Source organism: Peromyscus maniculatus, chromosome 6, assembly GCF_049852395.1.
Source record: "Peromyscus maniculatus bairdii isolate BWxNUB_F1_BW_parent chromosome 6, HU_Pman_BW_mat_3.1, whole genome shotgun sequence".
Classification (NCBI taxonomy): domain Eukaryota; kingdom Metazoa; phylum Chordata; class Mammalia; order Rodentia; family Cricetidae; genus Peromyscus; species Peromyscus maniculatus.
The window spans coordinates 70,165,324-70,186,220 of NC_134857.1; the positions used below are offsets into that span (position 1 = coordinate 70,165,324).

At 49.7% G+C, this 20,897-nt stretch overlaps 1 protein-coding gene across 7 annotated transcripts in view; it reads left to right on the plus strand.

Annotated features, from left to right (window-relative positions):
- Nucleotides 1-298: 298 nt before the first annotated feature.
- The window catches only part of Adar (adenosine deaminase RNA specific), a 42,922-nt gene continuing 22,323 nt past the window's right edge, over nucleotides 299-20,897 (plus strand). For 2 of the 7 annotated variants that reach the window (XM_076573706.1, XM_076573707.1), the window contains exons 1-2: nucleotides 302-428; nucleotides 17,818-17,914. Coding sequence is in view for 3 of the 7 variants with exons in the window: in XM_042279397.2 (XP_042135331.1) it covers nucleotides 537-681 (145 nt within the window). In the remaining 4 variants the exon portion in view is untranslated. Of the gene's footprint in view, nucleotides 429-521; nucleotides 682-17,817; nucleotides 17,915-20,629; nucleotides 20,763-20,897 lie in introns of those variants that run through there. The other 5 variants (XM_006976308.4, XM_006976309.4, XM_076573708.1 and 2 more) reach the window with 4 other exon arrangements.

Below are 20,897 nucleotides of genomic sequence, written 5' to 3' on the forward strand. Positions count from 1 at the left end.
AGTCTACTGGTTATAGCACACTGACAACCAGTTCTGTGGTCTCCAAGGCTGTATCTATACATATTCTCGGGTCTTCCAACCAAACCACATTAAGGGGGGCTGGGGAGTAGAATCGAGGCCCTGAGCAAAACCGCAGTATCCTGACACCAAGTACCTGGTTCCCACCATGCACACAAAAATGCCCTCCTCAGATGGCGAGCTATTAAGGCAGACGGAGCCACAAAAACCTCATTTTCCAAGGGCTCAAACAAAAGAGGGATGCATCACATGGGCCTCCCTCCCACGCCGGCGCGCCAGTGATGTCACCAATCTGCGCCCCAGCCATTGATTCCTGACTGAAGGTGGAGGACTACGCGTTGGGACCAGCCGGGAAGGTCCGGCGCAACGGCAGGCTCACGAGTGGGCAGCGTCGGAGGAGTCGCGCGCGGGTAAGAGGCTGCTCGCCTCCCGCAGGCCGCCGCCGCCGCCTCCGCAGCCTGCGGCGCCATGGAAGGAGGCGCAGTGGTGGAGGCGGAGGGTGCGGCGGGACTGCGCGGATGCTCGGGCGCTGCTGCGGGCGGGAGCCGCTGGGTACCCGAGGCCCTCCCGCCGAGCCTCTCGTTCCCCGCGGATGCGGGGCACCGGCGCCTGGCCTCGGGAGCCTGCCCGGCGCCCTGGCTTGGCTAGTCCGGGGGCGCGGAGGTGCCCACCGTGGGATCCCACGCGGGGGGTCGCGGTCGTGGCGCTCAGCCTGGGGCTGGCCCTGGAGCAGGAGGCCTTGTTGCGTCACCTGCCTTTCCTGCGTCTGTTTGGCTTGCTTCTTGGGCCCTGCCGGAGGGTAAGCCAGCCCGAGGTGTTCCGCGTGGGTGTCAGGGTCCGGGAAAACTTGCGGTGGGCTTTTGAACGCGTGAAGGGGGGGGGGAGTGCAAGCGTGCGATCAGCCGAGGGGACCGTGTCTAAGCGGCCGCGGGCGAACCCCGGCGGCACACCGAGGCCTCCAAGGCTGGCTGCTGGAGAGGGAGGACAGGTTGCTAGAGGAGGTCATTAGCGACGGAGAACGCAGGAGCGTCAAATTGTGGGCAGTTGAATGACGATGCCAACTTATTTCTCTAGCAAAGAGGTCTTGTTCCCGTCGTTTTAAAGATCCGGAAAAACATCAATGTTATTTACAGTTGAGTGCTTGCAGTGTTCTGGGAGGCAGAGAAAGACACCGAGGCGGCCGTGAACGGTAGAGTCAGGTCCACTGCTTCTCGGCAGTGTGACATTGAGTCATTTAACCTCTCCAGTCTCGTCCTTGGCCTTATCTACAAAAGGAAGATAGCTATGCTTCTCTTGACCCGATGTCAGAATTTAAAGTGTCTCGCTAATGATTAGGGGCTGGCACGGCCGCTGAGACTTCTCATCGGTGCTGTAGCTTCAGGGGCTGGAGATCTTTGAGCCGTTTTGGATATTTGCTATCCTGCATTGTTTCCCTACTGTAGACTGCACAAAATTCTAGAGCTGAAAAGAGATTAGGACTTCAGTTTGTTGTGCTAATTGCACGTTCTCTTTTTTGAACATTTGCTCCTGATACTGTCTGTGTCAGGCGGGGACTTCAAATACACTAATTTATTTAGTCCAGCCAATCAACCTAGTGCAGTAAGTGCTGTTCCCATTTTACAGATGGCAGAAGGTAAATCCTGGCAAGGATCCTAATACTGTTGCAGAGTTAGAGCTTGAAGCCAAGCCATCAGGTTATGTGGTTTGGGTCTTAGTCGTTCTCAGCGACTAGGGTCCTGGTAATGCGAAGGTGACATGGTCAGGGAAGGGAGGTATGGACCTGGGGATGGGGGGGGGGGTTATCATTTCCTGTGAGTTGCAACAACATCTAGTTGTTGCAATAATACATCTTTTATTTTACATCCTACCCAGTAAATTGTCCAGATGTAAACTAAGATTTGACTTTTTTCCTTGGGGGTGGAGAGGAAGCCTCCTGGCCTTGGGCGTGCATACATACAGCACTGGAATGCCGGGCAGACAGTAGGTATTTGGTAATTGCTTATAGAAAGAAGAAGGGGAGGGACAGAGGCACTGTTCCTCTTGCCAGCAGGAGACCTGGTGCCTACTTACCCTTAAGCTGCTATTTTTATACTCCAGCACACTGCCACACAAACATCTTACTGATTCATAGACTTAGACTTGAAGCTCTCATTTAGACCAAGGTTGGCATTATTATCCGTGACAAACTGATTAAGAGTTTTGAAGTATGCAAACAGCAGAATCTGAGCTTTGGGGCTTTTGCAGTGATCCCTTGAGCCCCAGCAATTTGTTTTGCTGTGACATCTGCTAGATGTGACCTTAATGGGCACAGCTGCTTGACAGCGTTTATGCTTTCTCGAAAGCACCGTCAGATGATTGATCGTCTGGCATCAAGGATAAAGAGTTTGATATTAAGTTTCTCTACAACTTAAGTGTTTAGCAAAGACCTGTGACTGATGCCTTGTCAACGTCACACAAACTAGAGTCATCTGAGAAGAAGGAGCCTGGACTGAGAAAACACCTCCATAGGATCCAGCTGTAGGCAGGCCTGTAGAGCATTTTCTTAATCAATGATTGATGGGGGAGGGCCCCCGCCCATCGTGGGTGGTGTCACCCCTGGGCTGGTAGTCCTGGGTTCTATAAGGAAGCAGGCTGAGCTAGCCAGTAAGCAGCCCTCCTCCGTGGTCTCTACATCAGCTCCTGCCTCTAGGTTCCTGCCTGAGTTCCTGACTTGACTTGTCTCAATGATGAACTGTAATGTGGAAATGAAAGCCAAATGAACACTTTCCTCCCCAAGTAGCTTTTGGTCATGGTGCTTCATCACAGCAGTAGTAACCCTAAGACAGATGACCATTAACGTGGGAATGGAACTAGCTTCAAACTATTCTCGATGTTTTATACTAATTCATTATTTGTGGTACTGGGGATTGAGCCCGGATGCCCATACATGATAGATAAGCACACTATCACTGACCTCTATCCCTTTGCTTCTTTCCTTTTTATTCTGAGAAGAGCTCTCTAATTTGCTCCTGCTGGCCTTGAACTCACAACCTCTTGCTTTAGCCCTCCTGAGTAGCTGGGATCACAGGCCTGTGCTGCCAGGCCCAGCTTCTTGATGATTTAAAGCAGCTCTTGTATGCCACTTCTGTCTTTAGAAGTCTGTACAGTAGGCTGTTGGGATTATATAACTCCTCATCCATTTTAGGCTCTGGTCTAGGCACATAGCCCTTCATTCCTGAGCCCAAGGAGCTCAAATGATTTTTCTGTACTTTCCCAAATGTCTAAAACCTGCCTGTTTCACTAGCTTTATTAGTCTTTGGGAGAAACCTGACATCTCTCCTTCTGTCCGTCTCTACCCTTCCTTGCACAGAAAATGAAGTTCTCTCCCTGAAAGAGGACATATTAAACTAGTTGCAGATTTCAGGAACCCAGTGTAAGCTACGTAAGTAGAAGCAATCCCTCCTTGATTGTTGGAAGTCCAAAGGTGAGCTTCCGGTATGGCTAGATCTTGGGGCTGAAGTGATGTCATGAGGACCCTCTGGGCCCTATCTTTCTCCTGACCTTTTTAGTTTATTCAGTGTTTTTCTACACACCAAAAAAGCTGAGACCACTGACTGCCCTAAGTCATGATTTTGTGGCTGGCCATCTTCTAACATGGCGAGCTAATCACCGTGGACAGGAGGGGGGATCCCATAGGGGAGTGGGATTCCGTGGCTGGACAGGTCTGCATCACAGGTCCTCTCCTGGGATAGAGATGCACACTGCTTCTCCATAACTACAAGAGCCTTTGATCTGAAGGAATATACCTGGGTTTGTTTGTTTTTCAATACAATGTTTTTCAGTGACAGCCACTCATCCAGTCCATGATTTCACATCTGCTATTTGGCTTGACCTTCCTGACTGCCTCCCTTGGCTAATCCTTTGTATTTAAGTGTGATAGTTTGTTGTAGAATATTAAAGATGTGTTACATTTGTTTATGCTGTGGAACATTTGTTTAATGATGCAAAGATGTGCTGTGTTCTTTTCTGTTGAATTTGTTTAACTCTGTGAAGCTGTGTTACTGTGCCTGTCTAAAACACCTGATGGTCTAATAAAGAGCTGAATGGCCAATAACAAGGCAGGAGAAAGGATAAGCGGGGCTGACAGGCAGAGAGAATAAATAGGAAGAGAAATCTAGGAGGAAAAGAAGAAAGAGCAAGAGAAGAAGGAGAGGAGGATGCTAGGAGCCAGCTACCCAGCCATCCAGCCACACAGTCAGCCATGGAGTAAGAGTGAAAGTAAGATATACAGGAACGGGGAAAAAAAGGAAAAAGCCCAGAGGCAAAAGGTAGATGGGATACTTTAAGAAAAGCTGGCAAGAAATAAGCCAAGCTAAGGCCAGACATTTATAAGAAAGAGTAAGCCTCCATGTGTGATTTATTTGGAAGCTGGGTGGCAGGCCCCCCAAAGAGTAAAAAACAAAACAAAAATAGTTAATTGTCAACATAACACAACCTAGAGTCAACTGGGAAGAGTCTCAGTGAGGGGCTGTCTACACTGGGTCGGCCTATGGATGTGTCTGAGGGAAACTGTCTTTTTTTGTTTGTTTTTGTTTTTGTTTTTCGAGGCAGGGTTTCTCTGTGTAGCTTTGTGCCTTTCCTGGAGCTCACTTGGTAGCCCAGGCTGGCCTCGAACTCACAGAGATCCACAGAGATCCGCATGGCTCTGCCTCCCGAGTGCTGGGATTAAAGGCGTGCGCCACCAACACCCGGCGGAAACTGTCTTAATTCAACTTGTTTATGTGGGAAGACCCAGCCTACTGTGGGCAGCACCATTCCTGAGGCAGGGACTCTTGAACTGAGTAAATCGGGCTTAACACTAGCAGGTAAAGGTGTGTGCATCTCTTTCTCTGTGCTCTTGACCGTGGATGCAATATGACTAGCTGGTTGAAGGTACTGTCCTGCCTCCCCCAGAATGATGGACTGGGATCTGGAATTTTAAATCAATAAACCTCCCCTAAGGAGCTTTACGTCAGGGTATTTTATCACAGCTGCAGAAGTGAAGCTAGAGCGCAGTAGGTTGTATTTCTGGGTTTGTTGGTTGGTTTTCATGTTTTGAGACAGGGTCTTAAAGCATAGCATAGGCTAACCTGGAATTCAGCGTAGACCTGGCTGGCCCACAAATCTTTACAAAGATCCTCCTGTCTCAGTCTCCTGAGTGCCGGGATTACAGGTGCACCACCACAGCCAGGCTAACTTCTGCTCGGGAGCTGTCTGCGTACAGCACTGCCTGCCCGGGAAGAAGAGTGCGCATGCCTTGCAGTTCTCCCTCTCAGCACTGTTCTCCCTGTAGACTTAACGCCATCCTGCCTTGCATTTGTACTCGTTTTTCTCCAGTCTTAGTAACGTGTCAGCGTGGTGAGGGCAACGAGGAAAGGAGCTTCTTGTTGTCTTTGGGCGAGGGCAGTGGGCATAGGGCAGTGGGCATAGGGCAGTGGGCATAGAGCAGTGGGCATAGGGCAGTGGGCATAGGGCAGTGGGCATAGGGCAGTGGGCATAGAGCTGTGAGCATAGGGCAGTGGGCATAGGGCAGTGGGCATAGGGCAGTGGGCATAGGGCAGTGGGCATAGGGCAGTGGGCATAGGGCAGTGGGCACAGGGCAGTGGGCACAGGGCAGTGGGCATAGGGCAGTGGGCACAGGGCAGTGGGCATAGGGCAGTGGGCATAGGGCAGTGGGCATAGAGCAGTGGGCATAGGGCAGTGGGCATAGGGCAGTGAGCATAGGGCAGTGGGCATAGAGCAGTGGGCATAGGGCAGTGGGCATAGGGCAGTGGGCATAGGGCAGAGAGCATAGGGCAGTGGGCATAGGGCAGTGGGCATAGGGCAGTGAGCATAGGGCAGTGGGCATAGAGCAGTGGGCATAGGGCAGTGGGCATAGGGCAGTGGGCATAGGGCAGTGGGCATAGAGCAGTGGGCATAGGGCAGTGGGCATAGGGCAGTGGGCATAGAGCAGTGGGCATAGGGCAGTGGGCATAGGGCAGTGAGCATAGGGCAGTGGGCATAGGGCAGTGGGCATAGGGCAGTGGGCATAGGGCAGTGGGCACAGGGCAGTGGGCACAGGGCAGTGGGCATAGGGCAGTGGGCACAGGGCAGTGGGCACAGGGCAGTGGGCACAGAGAAGTGGGCACAGGGCAGTGGGCAGAGGGCAGTGGGCGTAGGGCAGTGGGCAGAGAGCAGTGGGCGTAGGGCAGTGGGCAGAGGGCAGAGGGCAGTGGGCAGAGGGCAGTGGGCATAGAGCAGGACCTTAGTAAATGTTGATGAAGAGAATGATGCCCTGGTACTGATGAGGCGCCTGTGGGCTGGCTAGATTGTCTTACCATAAAGGGCTGAAATTATTCCTACCGGACATCTCAGGAAGGCGGGACTTCTGCCCCGTTTGTCCCTGTAGAGGTCAGGCTTTCGGAGAATCCAGCTGGGAGTTCCACCCTGGGAGAGAGCCTTTCAGAACTTACTGATTTGTTTGTTTGAGAAAGAGTCTGTCTTTCCATGTTGCCCAGGCTGGCATCGAACTCAAGTAATTCTCCTGCCTCAGCCTTTCAAGTTAACTGGAACCTTGGGTTACATTACCTCACCTGGCTCCTTGTGTACCTTGATAGGGTGTGTTAAGGTTTTGTTTCTATTTTGAGGTGGTTTTTCCCCTTGTGATACTTGTTTTAAATATTTCCCCCAATGCCTAAAATGTGTTAGGCACAGTTACAGCCCTTTAATTAAAAAAAAAAAAAAAAAAAAAAAAAAAAAAAAAAAAATTAAACCGTACCAACACATTCTTAAACTGGATTAAATTTTCAGATCGGGTTTTGAGATCAGTGTTGTGAACTTGAAAGTGTCTTGTCTCTTTAAATACCAAAATACCCAGGAAAAGGCTTTCAAAGAAAAGAAGAGGAAAGATCTCCATCAGAAAAATATAAACTGAGAGATGGCTCCTCATCAGTTCAGAATGCTGCTGATCTTAGAGGCTGGGGTTCAGTTCCTACACCCACAGGGCGGCTCACAACCCTCTGTAATTCCAGTTCCAGGGGATCTGATGCCCCCTTCTGGCCTCTGCAGGCACTGCATGCTCACAATGCACATACATATGAGCAGGCAAGATACTCATATTCATAAAAAAATTGGTAAAACAAAGGTTTTATCTAGTTCATGTCACCCTTCAGAAACAGCTTCCAGTGGCAGCCTGTGTGCCCCCCCCCCCAGGATTTTACACTCTCTAGTGTAGATGTCCTCCTTGAAGGCTTCTTTTCACCTAGCTGAGCTGTGCAGGTGGATCGCATCTAACCTTTTATACAGCCGCCCTCAAGGGGCCTTAGCTGCACCACTGCTCTCTTCAGGGCAGAGCCACCCTTCTGGGGAGGGGGGTGTCAGAGCCCCGTGCAAGACAAGTCAAGCTTCCCTGGGGTCCTGCTCAAGCATCTAACTCCCATACCCTTAGGCCTCGATAGATGGCATCCATCTTCCTAGCTTTGTGTGCTCGACCACCAACCACCTCCCCCAAGAACAGCACAAGAGGAAAAAATGCCTTTTTCTTTTAATAATAGAAACAGTCCGTGGGTCTCAGCCTGGCCTGGTTGTGTAGTGCTGTAACCCTAGCTCCTCAGACTGTGTTCAAGGCCTGCCTGGGTAGCCTGGCAAGACCCTAATAGTTAAATACAACAGGGAAAGCTGGGGTGAGGTGGGCTTAGGGTCATAGCTCAGTGGTACATAGCTTAGCCTGAGGGGGGCCCTAGGGTCATTCTCAGCACTGAAAAAGAGCAAGGGGCGGGGTGCTTGGCCTACAAATAAACTCTCAAAGAAAGAGGATTACTGTTAACCCTGACCTGGCCGCAGGGGTCTGAACTCCAGTCCCTGCTGATTGCAGGTCTGTGCCGCAGGGCCGGCTGCAGGTCTCTGCCGCGGGGCTGCATCTTGCCGGCTGCAGGTCTCTGCCGCGGAGCCGCATCCAGCCGGCTGCAGGTCTCTGACGCGGGGCCGCGTTCTGCCGGCTGCAGGTCTCTGACGCGGGGCCGCGTTCTGCCGGCTGCAGGTCTCTGACGCGGGGCCGCATCCGGCCGGCTGCAGGTCTCTGACGCGGGGCCGCATCCGGCCGGCTGCAGGTCTCTGACGCGGGGCCGCATCCGGCCGGCTGCAGGTCTCTGACGCGGGGCCGCATCCGGCCGGCTGCAGGTCTCTGACGCGGGGCCGCATCCGGCCGGCTGCAGGTCTCTGACGCGGGGCCGCGTTCTGCCGGCTGCAGGTCTCTGACGCGGGGCCGCATCCGGCCGGCTGCAGGTCTCTGACGCGGGGCCGCATCCGGCCGGCTGCAGGTCTCTGACGCGGGGCCGCATCCGGCCGGCTGCAGGTCTCTGACGCGGGGCCGCATTCTGCCGGCTGCAGGTCTCTGACGCGGGGCCATGACCTGATACGCTTCCAAAAAGTGAGCGGGGAGTGGTCCTTACACAAGATTCTTGGGACCAGAAGTGGTTTGGATATTGGGTTTGTGTGTGTGTGGTAGGTTTAGGGGATATTTGCATATGCACAGTGAGATGCCTTAGAAGATGGGCTGGAGAGTAAACAGAATGGCATTATGTTTTCACAGATGCCTTATACACAGCCTGGTGCAGTATCATACAATGGTTTTTAGTTTTGTGTGTGAAGCAGTTTCATGGACTACACAGAGAAACCCTGTTTCGAAAAACCAAAACCAAAAATAAATAAATAATAAAAATGAATGTGTATGGGTATTTTGCCTGCACATATCTGTACATCAATTTGCATGCCTGGTGCCCATGGAGACCAGAAGAGGGCGTTGGATCCCTCTGGATCTAGAGTTACAGATGGTTGTGAGCTACCACGTGGACACTGGGGGTTGAACCTGGGTCCTGGGGAAGAGCAGTCCATGCTCTCAAGGGCTGAGCCATCTCTCCAGCCCCTTGTGTAATATTTTAAATAAAAATACTAACTAGCTAAGGGCTGGAGAAAGGGTTCAGGGACTGAGAGCGCGGACTGCTCTTCCGGAGGATGTGAGTTCCTGTAACCGCGTGCATGTTGGGTGGCAATCACCTGTCCCTCTAGCTTCGGGGCATCCAGTGTCCTCTTCTGGTGTCTGCAAGCACAGGTAATCTCCTCCCCCCCCCCCCCCCCCGTGTGCGTGTGTCTGTCTGTCACACACACACACACATGAATAGAATAAATAACTCATAAAGAATTTTAACTGAATGTCTGTGCTTTATTTTAACTATGCTGTTACTGTTATATTGTAAAATTGCCCTTTAGTACAGGTGCTCCCAGTTTATGCTGGTCTGGCATAACTTCTTTATGCATGCACAGAGCATACACATCAGTAGGAACATACTTCACAGTTTGGTCTCTCCCTAGGCCAGCCCTGTGCAGTTCCATACTCTGGGAGTATCCAACCACACTGTCCAGTGTAGCCAGAAGTTTTCCTGTGTCCCACCTGGCCCACAGCAGTTTATAAAATAAACTTAATATTAAAAACGCTTAATATTAATTACAAACCCTTTGGCCTCTGGCTCAGGCTCCATACTAACGAGCTCTTACAACTTACCTCAACCCATTGCGATTCATCTGTGTTTTGCCATGTGGCTTCATGGCATTACCTCTCTTGCTTCTCAGGCAGCGCCTCACAGCATCCCTCTCACCCCGCCTTTCCTCCCCTGTATCTCTCTTGGATTCCCCACCTGGCTCTACTCTGCCTTGCCATAGGCCATAGCAGCTTCTTTATTAACCAGGGGTAGCAACACATATTCACAGCGTAGGAAAGACATCCCCCAGCAGTCCAAGGGCACAAAGCTTTTCCCACCTACTCCGCCAGGCTACGGTGTCAGCACACAGTGGAGCAATCTTGCGTTCCTTTTAGGCAGTGATGGGTGTATTGAAAGTCCAGGGTCATTCATACAGTGCATTATTTTAGTGTTCTCAGCGTGTCACAAAGTTGCTACAGGAAATTCTGCTTATGGTGCTTAACTGGGCACTCTGAGCGCACAGCCTTTCCGTGTGTAAGCGAGATGGTGGGTTCAGCCTCTGTCCTTTCCTGCCCCTCATGTGTTCCTAAAACACTTTCTGGGGTGATCTATGTGTTTGTGTGCACAGATTCTATGTGACTCATCATGGATCTTAACAGAAAATATACCCATTTAATTAGTAGCTAAATCAGGAAATAAAACATTTCTGGTGCCTGTTTCTAGTCACTGCTGCTCCTGAATACAACTGCTGTCCTCAAGTCTTCCCCACAGATTCATTCTAAAGTTTCATGTGTGGAATTACACAGTTTGTACTTAACCGTGTTTTGTGGTTTTGTTTTTGCTTTTTGTTGTTTGTTTTTGAGACAATCTGGCATATCCCAGGCTGACCTTGAATTTGTTATGTAGCTGAGGGTGATCTTGAACACCTGACTCTCCTGTCTACCTCCCAGGTGGTGGGATTATAGACATCTTCCCAAGACACCCAGTTTACACTGCGAGCTTTGTATGTGTGTGGTGTACATGTATCTATGTACACGTGTGAGTACATGTGGAGACCGGAGTTGGATACCTAGTATCTTCCTCCATCTCTCTCCATCTTGTTTTCTGAGAGAAGATTCCTGGAGCTCACCTCTTCAGCTGGCCAGTAAGATCCAGGGATCCCATCCCTCCCTTCGCAGTGCTGGGATCACAGCTGCACACTGCTGAGTCCAGCTTTTTACGGGTGTACCGGGGACCCAAATTGAGGTCCGTACACTTGATGACAGGCGTTTCACCACGTGAGCGCTCTTCAGTGTGGTGGAATAGCACTGAGGTGTTTGTTCGGCGCTTGAAGGGCGTTTGGCTGGTTCCAGGTCTAAGGGGCGCTGCAGTCCTAAGGCCGGGTGTGGTGGTGCTTTAATCCCAGCACTTGGGAGGCAGAAGCAGGTGGATCTCTGTGATCCAAGCCAGCCTGGTCTACAGAGTGAGATCCTGTCTCAAATAAAATAAACAGTTCTAGGGACTGGGGAGGGGGTGGTTCAGTAATAAAATGCTTGTGAAGAACCTTAGTTTGATCCTCACAACCCAAGTCTAAAACAAACAAAACCATGCCTGCACAGTGCCGGGCACTGTGATCCCAGTACTGGGCAGGTGGAGACAGGAAGGTCCCTGTGGCATGGCGGCCAGCCAGCCCCGTTTAATTGGTAAGCTTCAGGCCAACGCAAGACCCTCTCTCAAAGAACATGGGCTTTGTTCCTAAGGTTGTTTGTGGCCTTCACACACACATAGATGCACTTGTTCACATGTGCACTACACATACACACACACATACACATTTTCTATTGTGGTTAAAAAACAAAACAAAACAAAATTTACCATCATAAGCCATTTTTACAGATCTAATTCTAGAGTATATAGACCTGCATTGACCAGCTTTCCAGGTTGGTTATCAGTTGTATCATTGATTACATTGTTTAGTTAATTCTTAGTAATATAATCACCTTATCGTCATCATTAGCTGAAATTAGACACTCACCTAAGACTTTGTACAATGTCTAATTGCTTTGCAAGGCAATTGGGCTTATCAATTTAACTTCAGAAGATAGTTCCTTGATTGTCCTTTTTTTTTCTTTAAGTTTTATTCTGTGTGTGTGGGTGTTTTGTCTGCATGTGTATATCTGTGTACCATGTGGGGTGCCTGGCACCCATGGAGGCCAAAAGAGGGCTGGGATCTGAACTCAGGTCCTCCGAAAGAGCAACCCGTGCTCTTAACCGCTGAGCTATCGCTTCAGCCCCTCCTCCTCCTCCTCCTCCTCCTCCTCCTCCTCCTCCTCCTCTTCCTCTCCTACCCCTCTCCTTCTTCCCCACCTCTGTACAGGGTTTTTCTGTGTAGCCCTGGCTAGACTAGAACTCAATCTGTAGACCAGGCTGGCTTTGAACTCATAGATCTGCTTGCCTCTGCGTCTTGAGCGCTGGGTTTAAAGGCCTGAGTGATCATACCTGGCTATTTTAATTGGTCTTTTTGAAACAGAGTCTCACTATTTATCCCAGGTTAGCCTTCTGAAGCTTCCACGTTGTTGGGAGTAGAGATGTGTGCCACCAGGATGGCTACTGCTCTTGACTTGATCGCAATAAAATATTCACTGGATGAATATTTTGCCAAATACTTTGTATCTGCAAGGCTCTGTGCTGTGTCACGAGAGTGAAGGCTGATACTGCACAGACAAGCAGGCTTGATTCGTGTAAATGTGTAAATACAGCTAGTAGAAAAAGAGGGCCCTGGGGTTCTGGGCACTGTAAACTTTATCTGCCCTCTGTCCTCTCATGTTGGAAAAGAACTAACAGAAAACTGGGGGCTGGACTTTTTCAAGCCTGCAAAAGTGTGATTTGACTGTTGGGCAAACAAGATGGAGGGTGGAGCAAGCCAACAGTAGACAATGTGGCAGACCTTGTTTTGGACCTGAACCTTTATCCTAAGATTAATGGTGGTCACCTCCTAAAGGCAGCAGTAACCTAATCAGGTTTGAGAACACTTTGGAGGAAGCCAGGGTAGTTTCCTAGAATCAAAATTAGACTGTGAAGTTATCCATGGAGTCCCCAAACCAGATGAAGTATTTGTGGTGTGTGTGTGTGTGTGTGTGTGTGTGTGTGTGTGTGTGTGTGTGTGTGTGTGTGTGTGACAGAGCTTACTCTGTAGCCAGGGCTGGCCCTAACCAGTTGGCTCTATCTGTTTGGCGAGCGTCCTGTCTCTGCCTCTGAGTACTGGCATTACAGGTGGTATTGACACTTCACACAGCTTAGCAGTTGTTTCAAGTATTTGTTGGAGAACTGAGTGTGTGTGCTTTCCCAGTGCGGCCTTTGGTCCCCAGCTGCATACCAAATCCTGCAGACAGGTGTGACTCAGCAATACAGATGCTTCTCTCACACCTCTGGAGGCCGTTTGGTGTCACTGCACTCCAGTGGAAGTGTGAGCTGGCCTGAGCTGCCTCTGGAGTGGGATGTGCCTGGCCTTGCTTGCTCCTGGTGGCCACTGCTTGACTTGGGACTACATCATTGTATTCTTTAATGGCAGCATCTCAAATTGCTCTCTTCTGACGCCACAGGACCTTCTCCTCTGCATTTAGGTGGAGAGATCTGTGAACTTGTCAATAATGAAAGAATGAATTGAAAACTGAGTTAGGAAGCCTGGCATTGGTTGGACACACCTATAATTCCAGCACTGAGGATGCTGGACAGGAAGCCTGGCGTTGGTGGGACACACCTGTAACCCCAGCACTTAGGATGCTGGACAGGAAGCCTGGCATTGGTGGGACACACCTGTAGCCCCAGCACTTAGCATGCTGGACAGGAAGCCTGGCATTGGTGGGACACACCTGTAGCCCCAGCACTTAGGATGCTGGACAGGGTTGGGACACACCTGTAATTCCAGCACTGAGGATGCTGGACAGGAAGCCTGGTGTTGGTGGTTCACACCTGTAACCCCAGCACTTAGGATGCTGGACAGAAGGGTCTTGAGCTGCATGGTTGAATCCTATTTCAAAGAAAGAAAAAAGAAGAGAAGTTAGAAATGGCAGAGCCTTATCAACTCCCTCTTCAGGGAAGACTGGGAGGCCGTAGACAGCCACAGTGGCACTCGGCTGGCCTCTTGTCCTTGGCGCTTCCTCCTCAGTGTCCGCTCTAGGACAGCATGAGACAGCATCGTACATTGCCTTTAGATTCTGTTAGGAAGATGAGTAAAAACTGCTCAGTTAAGAACAAGGAGAAAGGCCGGGTGGTGGCGGCGCACGCCTTTAATCCCAGCACTCGGGAGGCAGAACCAGGCGGATCTCTGTGAGTTCGAGGCCAGCCTGGTCAACAGAACGAGATCCAGGACAGGCACCAAAACTACACAGAGAAACCCTGTCTCGAAAAAAAAAAAAGAAAGAAAGAGAGAGAGAGGGAGGGAGGGAGGGAGGGAGGGAGGGAGGGAGGGAGGGAGAGAGAGAGAAAGAAAGAAAGAGAGAAAGAGAGAGAGAAAGAAAGAAAGAAAGAAAGAAAGAAAGAAAGAAAGAAAGAAAGAAAGAAAGAAAGAAAGAAAGAAAGGTAGAAAGAAAGAAAAGAAAAGAAGAAGGGAGAGAAAAAAGTAAATCCCATGTATTGGTTGTTTCATAAATTGGCTATTCGATGAATTGGCCGTCTGGCAAACTGGCCTCCTGTGAATTGGCAGTTAGTGAAATCCACCTGCTTCCCAAGAAACACTGTGGCACTCGGAGCCCGGTCTGCTGTTGCTGCCTAGGAGCCAGCACTTATTCCCTCCGCTTCCTGCAACTGGAGATGGGGCCACTGCTCTGCAGGAGCCAGGACTGGGCAGAGCTCACAGGCTGGGGTGGGGAGAAGAGGAAGGAAAGGACAGTCTGAGAATCCTTGGAACCAGATGTGGGCCGGTAGCTGAGTCTCTCCTGGTCAAGTGCTACTCACAGTACTGAGCTTGCACAGGACAGGCAGCTTGCGTAACAAGGATTTAATACTCGGAGGTACAAGGTGTATGGTCACTTTGTGAGCTGCTCATGAAGCTAAATGTTCAGTGATATACATGTAGAATGTTCTGCAGAACTATTAGCCATTGTTTTTACAATTGTTTCGGCATTGTTATTAATTCTATGACTTTATTGTATAATTGCTAACAATGGTTGGCATAGACATTTTTTCCCTTCATTTACTAGAGATCTCTGCCTCCGTAATAAAAAGCATGTCCCTTTTTCTGGAGACCTCTGTTTTTTGGGGGGTGGCTTGGTGGCACCTGTAGATGTATCCAACCGTCTTATTAAATAAGAAACACAGAAACAATGTAAAAGAGAGAGCCGAGAAGTCAGAGCTCAGAGCTAAAATCTCACCCTTCCTCCTGCTGTCCCAGCTTCGCGAAAAGAGACCTACTTCCTGTCCGTTCGTTTTTTTTAAAGTATGTTGTTCTGCCTTCTCATTGGTTGTAAACCCAAACACATGACTGCCTCGTCACTGTCTGAATGTACAGCCCCCTAGGTCTTAAAGGCATATGTCTCCAATGCTGACTATATCTCTGAACACACAGAGATCTTATGGGATTAAAGGCGTGTGCCACCACCGCCGCACTCTTGCTATGGCTCTAATAGCTCTGACCCTGAACACACAGATATCTATGGGATTAAAGGCATGTGCCACCACCGCCACACTCTTGCTATGGCTCTAATAGCTCTGACTCCCAGACAACTTTATTTATTAACATACAATCAAAATAATAATTCAGTACAATTAGATTATCACCACAGGCACCCATCTGTGCTTCTAGCAGTTGGAAGATAGAGGCAGGATGACAAGGCTCAGAGTTAGCCTCAGCGGCATGTGGAGTTCAAGGAGACTCTGGACTATATGAGACCCTGTGTCAAAATAACAAAACCAAAAGCTTGTTCTGGCTATTGGCATCCACAGAATATCTCTCAGGGTCAATATAACTAACTGATGCCTCATTCTTCTGTCTCCTGAAAGCTCCCCAGATGATCTGAGCAAGTTAGATTGCTGGGGAAGGTCTGTGAGTTTTAAGAATAAGTATTGCAGGGATAATAGCTATTTTGGTGGAAAGAAAAGCCCAATGATAAATATTGAAGAGATTGGGCCTGGTGGTGCACACCTATATCCCAGAACCCAGAGGCAGGAGTTCAGGGCTAGCCTGGGCTATATAACAAGTTCCTGGACAGTCAGAGAGATACAGTAAGACCCAGGGACAGGGGAGAGAACATGAGGGAAAAAACCAGAACAGAGACTAATAAATTTATGCCTAGAGTTCCACAGATTGTTTCTTAAGAGCTGGGGAACAGGGTGGGGATATGGCTCAGAGGTACAATGCTTGCCTTAGTATAGTCAAGGCCACTGGGTTCAATCTCCAGCACTGAAAAAAAGTGAGGATAAGAACTTGAGTGTATTTATACACATATTCTCTTTAAAAAATAATGCCCTTGGGGCTAGAGAGATACCCAGCTATTAATTGCACATGCTGCTCTTGCAGAGGACCTGGCTTCAGTTTCCAGCAGCCAAATCAGATAATTCACAACAGCCTGTAACTCCAGCTTCAGGAGGATCTGAGACCTCTGACTTCCTAAGGCAGCTGTACTCATAGGCATGACCCACCCACCCCCTCTCCCCTCCACCTCCCCGAGCACAAACACACAGAATTTAAAATCTTTAAAATAATACTGATGCTGTTAGTACTTGGTAGCTCGGTGCGTCACTACTTTCTCTGATAACACATTGCTAGTTGTTAATGTAGCATTCCATCTAAGCAGCGCATTTCTCTCAGTGGCTCCACCGGAACCAGCACTGAAGGCGAGCAGACTCTACTGTACTGTAGAGGCAAATGATCTACCTGCCATAGACAGCTGTCTGGGTGCCAAAGTCTGGTTCCGGAAAATTAGAGTCAAAAACTGTTGTAAACATGCATCTCTCCACAAAGTGAGGTTGCACAAAATGTCCAGCTCACCCGGATAACAGTAACTGTGGTTAAAGCAAAGCTGTGGGCCCTGGGAGCTAAACCTAGTGGCAGCTCCTGAAGGCGCATGTGCAACTGGGGCCTGGCCGCAGTGAAGCTGAGGGGTTGTTTTGTTTTGTGATTCCTTATTTTAGACACAACTCTGAAGTATTTAGGTGGTGACTAATGAGTAACCCCTCAGAGGTAGGTACAGTGATAGCTGTCACCAGGAGGGGAGACAGGTTTCTAAGACTGTAGCGGGTACTCAGTGATGAGAGTGTGACAGACTGTCTGCGGGTACTCAGTGATGAGATTGTGACTGTCTGCGGGTACTCAGTGATGAGAGTGTGACAGACTGTCTGCGGGTACTCAGTGATGAGATTGTGACTGTCTGCGGGTACTCACTGATGAGATTGTGACAGATGTCTGCGGGTACTCAGTGATGAGACTGTGACTGTCTGCAGGTACTCAGTGATGAGATTGTGACAGACTGTCTGCGGGTACTCAGTGATGAGACTGTGACAGACTGTCTGCAGGTACTCAGTGATGAGATTGTGACTGTCTGCGGGTACTCAGTGATGAGACTGTGACTGTCTGTGGGTACTCAGTTGATGAGATTGTGACTGTCTGCAGGTACTCAGTGATGAGATTGTGACAGACTGCAGGTACTCAGTGATGAGATTGTGACAGATGTCTGCAGGTACTCAGTTGATGAGATTGTGACAGATGTCTGCAGGTACTCAGTTGATGAGATTGTGACAGATGTCTGCAGGTACTCAGTTGATGAGATTGTGACAGATGTCTGCAGGTACTCAGTGATGAGACTGTGACAGATATCTGCGGGTACTCAGTTGATGAGATTGTGACAGATGTCTGCAGGTACTCAGTGATGAGATTGTGACTGTCTGCAGGTACTCAGTGATGAGATTGTGACTGTCTGCAGGTACTCAGTGATGAGATTGTGACTGTCTGCGGGTACTCAGTGATGAGATTGTGACTCTCTGTGGGTACTCAGTGATGAGATTGTGACTGTCTGCAGGTACTCAGTGATGAGATTGTGACTGTCTGCGGGTACTCAGTGATGAGATTGTGACTGTCTGCGGGTACTCAGTGATGAGATTGTGACTGTCTGCAGGTACTCAGTGATGAGATTGTGACTCTCTGCGGGTACTCAGTGATGAGATTGTGACTGTCTGCAGGTACTCAGTGATGAGATTGTGACTGTCTGCAGGTACTCAGTGATGAGATTGTGACAGACTGTCTGCAGGTACTCAGTGATGAGACTGTGACAGCAACAGTTCTTCCAAGGCACAAAGTGATCTTGGAGGAGAGAAAGTTCTCCTGAGAGCTCTTCGTGTGTTTGGTTCACAGAGCCCAGAAGGACTAGGACAGCTCCCTGCACTGGAGTCCCCATGAAAGCGCTTCCAGATTCTTCCTGATTACTCCCCAGGAAGGCAAGAAAGCAGAGGTAAGGCACCATGCAGGTTTTGAGAATGGAGCAGAGGACCTGGGGAGGTGGGCTAGAATTCCTGCAGGGAGGGGCATTCTCTCTGTTTCCTTACCTTTTAAAGTTGTGGAATAGAGCATGCGCACACGTACACATACATACATACATATATGTGAACATGAATAAATCACCAGTGCATAACAGTCAGTTAGCAAACATGTGTAGCCACTGCCCAGGTGAACACTGGACTATAGCACCCAGAATATTCTTTCCATTCAGAGCACCTTCCTCTATGCAGTACATGATACAGCTTGGTGTGGCCTGGCTTGGGACTCTACATGTCTTCTCTCCCTGTTACTGTATTGCTTCCCATCCATTGCATGGCTGTAGTTTTTCCCTCCGTTGCTGTAGAATATTCTGATGTTGCTACATTTGCTTATCTCTGTTGATAGACCCTGGGTGTTTCCAGGGTTTTGGAGGTTATCCTGCTAGGGGAATGGGGTGGCTAAATCATGGGTGTGTTTCCCTAAGTAGTGACTTCCTCAGTGACTGGGGGCTGCTCCTACCTGGTCCTCGGTGCTAGTTAATGGTGCCTAACTGGTGAGTGGACAGAACCCCACTGTGACCCCCTTTACTGAGGTTCCCTGATGGCACCAGACTGCGCTTTCTTCATGTGTTCATTGTTATTTTTATTCCCTCCTGTGAACTGTGTTTTGCATACTGTTCTGCTGATTTGAGTTGAGTGCACTCTTCCTCCTGTGAACACTGTTTTGCACACTGTTCTGATGATTTGAGTGCACTCTTCCTCCTGTGAACTCTTTTGCACACTGTTCTGCTGATTTGAGTGCACTCTTCCTTCTGTGAACTGTTTTGCACACTGTTCTGCTGATTTGAGTGCACTGTTATTCACTCACCCACCGTCCGGGCTCCCTGTGCAGGGGTAGAGTCTAACAGCCCTGCCCATAGGCAAGCCCCAGAGAACACTGAAGGCCGCTAGACCAACAGGGAGGCCATGACTGGGAGTGACATTTGAGCCGTCCATCTTGGCCAGACTGCTGCATTCTGGGGCTCCCACTTGTACCACGTGCTGGGTGCTGAACACTAGCACACACCAGGTGCCCAGGACTGTGAACGTGTCTTGTCAGCTCCAAGTGCCCACTTGCTGACAAGTAAAGTCAGCCATACAAATTCCCATTTCCTCGCTGCCACCCCCCTACCTGGAGTCAGGGAAGACCTCCCTGGGACACAGTCTGTGAAGCAGATTTTAAAAAACAGCTTCACAGAGCTGCAGAACATCATTCGCAAGACAAGGAGAATTTCCCCAAACAAAGTGGATGAATTCATCAAACAATGTGCCAGGTAATAAGAGGAGAGGTCGCAGGTCTGAGGACTTCGTCACAATTGTCTCTGATGTGAAACAGCTCACGGTAGCCCTCCTCCCCATCCTCAAATTCCCCTTGGGATTGTCCCAGTCCTGGGACTGTGTTGTCCTGAAGGCCATCCTGACTCCCCACTGTCAGTGACAAACACAACACAATACACAGGAAAGTGTGTCTTGGCCCCGAAGGCGATGTCTGCTTCCCTTAACGTGTTCACTAAACTGTCGGCTGTGGGTGGGATTCCTCCCAAGTTGTAATGGACTCCCCATTGAGGATAGCTCTTGCTTCCCTCCCCCCAACAAAACTGGTGTCCTGCACAATGGTGTAATGGCATGTTCAGTATGACTGGCAGATTGGCAAAAGAGACCGCTATGGGGCCTGGAGAGATGGCTCAGTGGTTAAGAGCACTGGCTGCTCTTCCAGAGGACACAGGTTCAATTCCCAGCATCCACATGGCAGCTCACAACTGTCTGTAACTCTAAGATCTGACACCCTCACACAGACATAAACGCAGGCAAAACACCAATGCACATAAAATAAAAATAAATCAAAAAAAAAAAAAAAAAAAAAAAAAAAAAAAAAAAAAAAAAAAGAGACCGCTATGAACTGTGATTGGATGCACATTCTTTGAACTTCTTCCTCCAATGTTGGCCTTGCCTAGATGTGAAGCTTCCCAGAATGCATAGACATTATTTTACTAATTAATTATATTTTAGAGCAGGAAAAAAAGAAAAACAGCTTCACAGAAAGTACTAGTAAAGGTGCCTGCTAGAAGGGCAGGCCCAGTGGTTCACATCTATAATCCCCTGCACTCAGGAGGCAGACGCAGGAGGATTATGGTGAGTTAGAGACCAGCCTGCACTACATACTGAGTCCCAGACCAGCCTGGGTTACAGAATGAGAACGTGTCTCAAAAAAAAAAAAAGGAAAATGAGGAACATTCTAGGCCAAGTAACAGAACATACAAAGGTCAGCAAAGGAAGGAATTTTATCCGCAAGAAGGTATGAAGTTTGCGGCAGGCAGCGGACGGGGTGGATGAAGCTCTTGGGGACAGGGCATCCACAGGAGGGTCGGTCACTCTAGGGAGGGGTGGACAGACTTGTAAATCTCAAGTAATGGGGATTAAACACGGAAAAGGAACTTCCTCGCCGGGCAGAGGGGACGCTGTTGAGTGCCCAGTGAAGCTTTCAGTACCGTGCACGAAAATAAACCTGTCGGCGACATAAATTGTACCCCAGCTCTCAGCTGGCAGTATGAATAGGGCATGGCTGTCGGAGGCGGGGCGGCGAGGAAGGCGGTGGGTGGGGAGGGCGGCGGTCCAGCCCTTGGGTGGGCGGGCTGCTGCGGCGGGCTGCCGAGAGCAAACCCCGCCTCCTGGCCCGGGCGGGGGAGCCTTTCCAGGAAACGAAAGCTAACTCTGGGGAGCCATCTTGCGGCCCAGGTGCGGGCCTGGCCGGCGCTATGTCTCAGGGGCTCAGGGGACCCGCAGGTAAGCCCGCCGGGTCTGTTCCCCCGCCTCCGGCTTGTGGAGTGTGCGTTGCGCGTGTCCTGTGCTCCCTGGTCAAGCCGATCTGCCCTTCTGGGCATCCGTATTCAGTTCGTTGTTGCAGCTTTGAGCAATAGG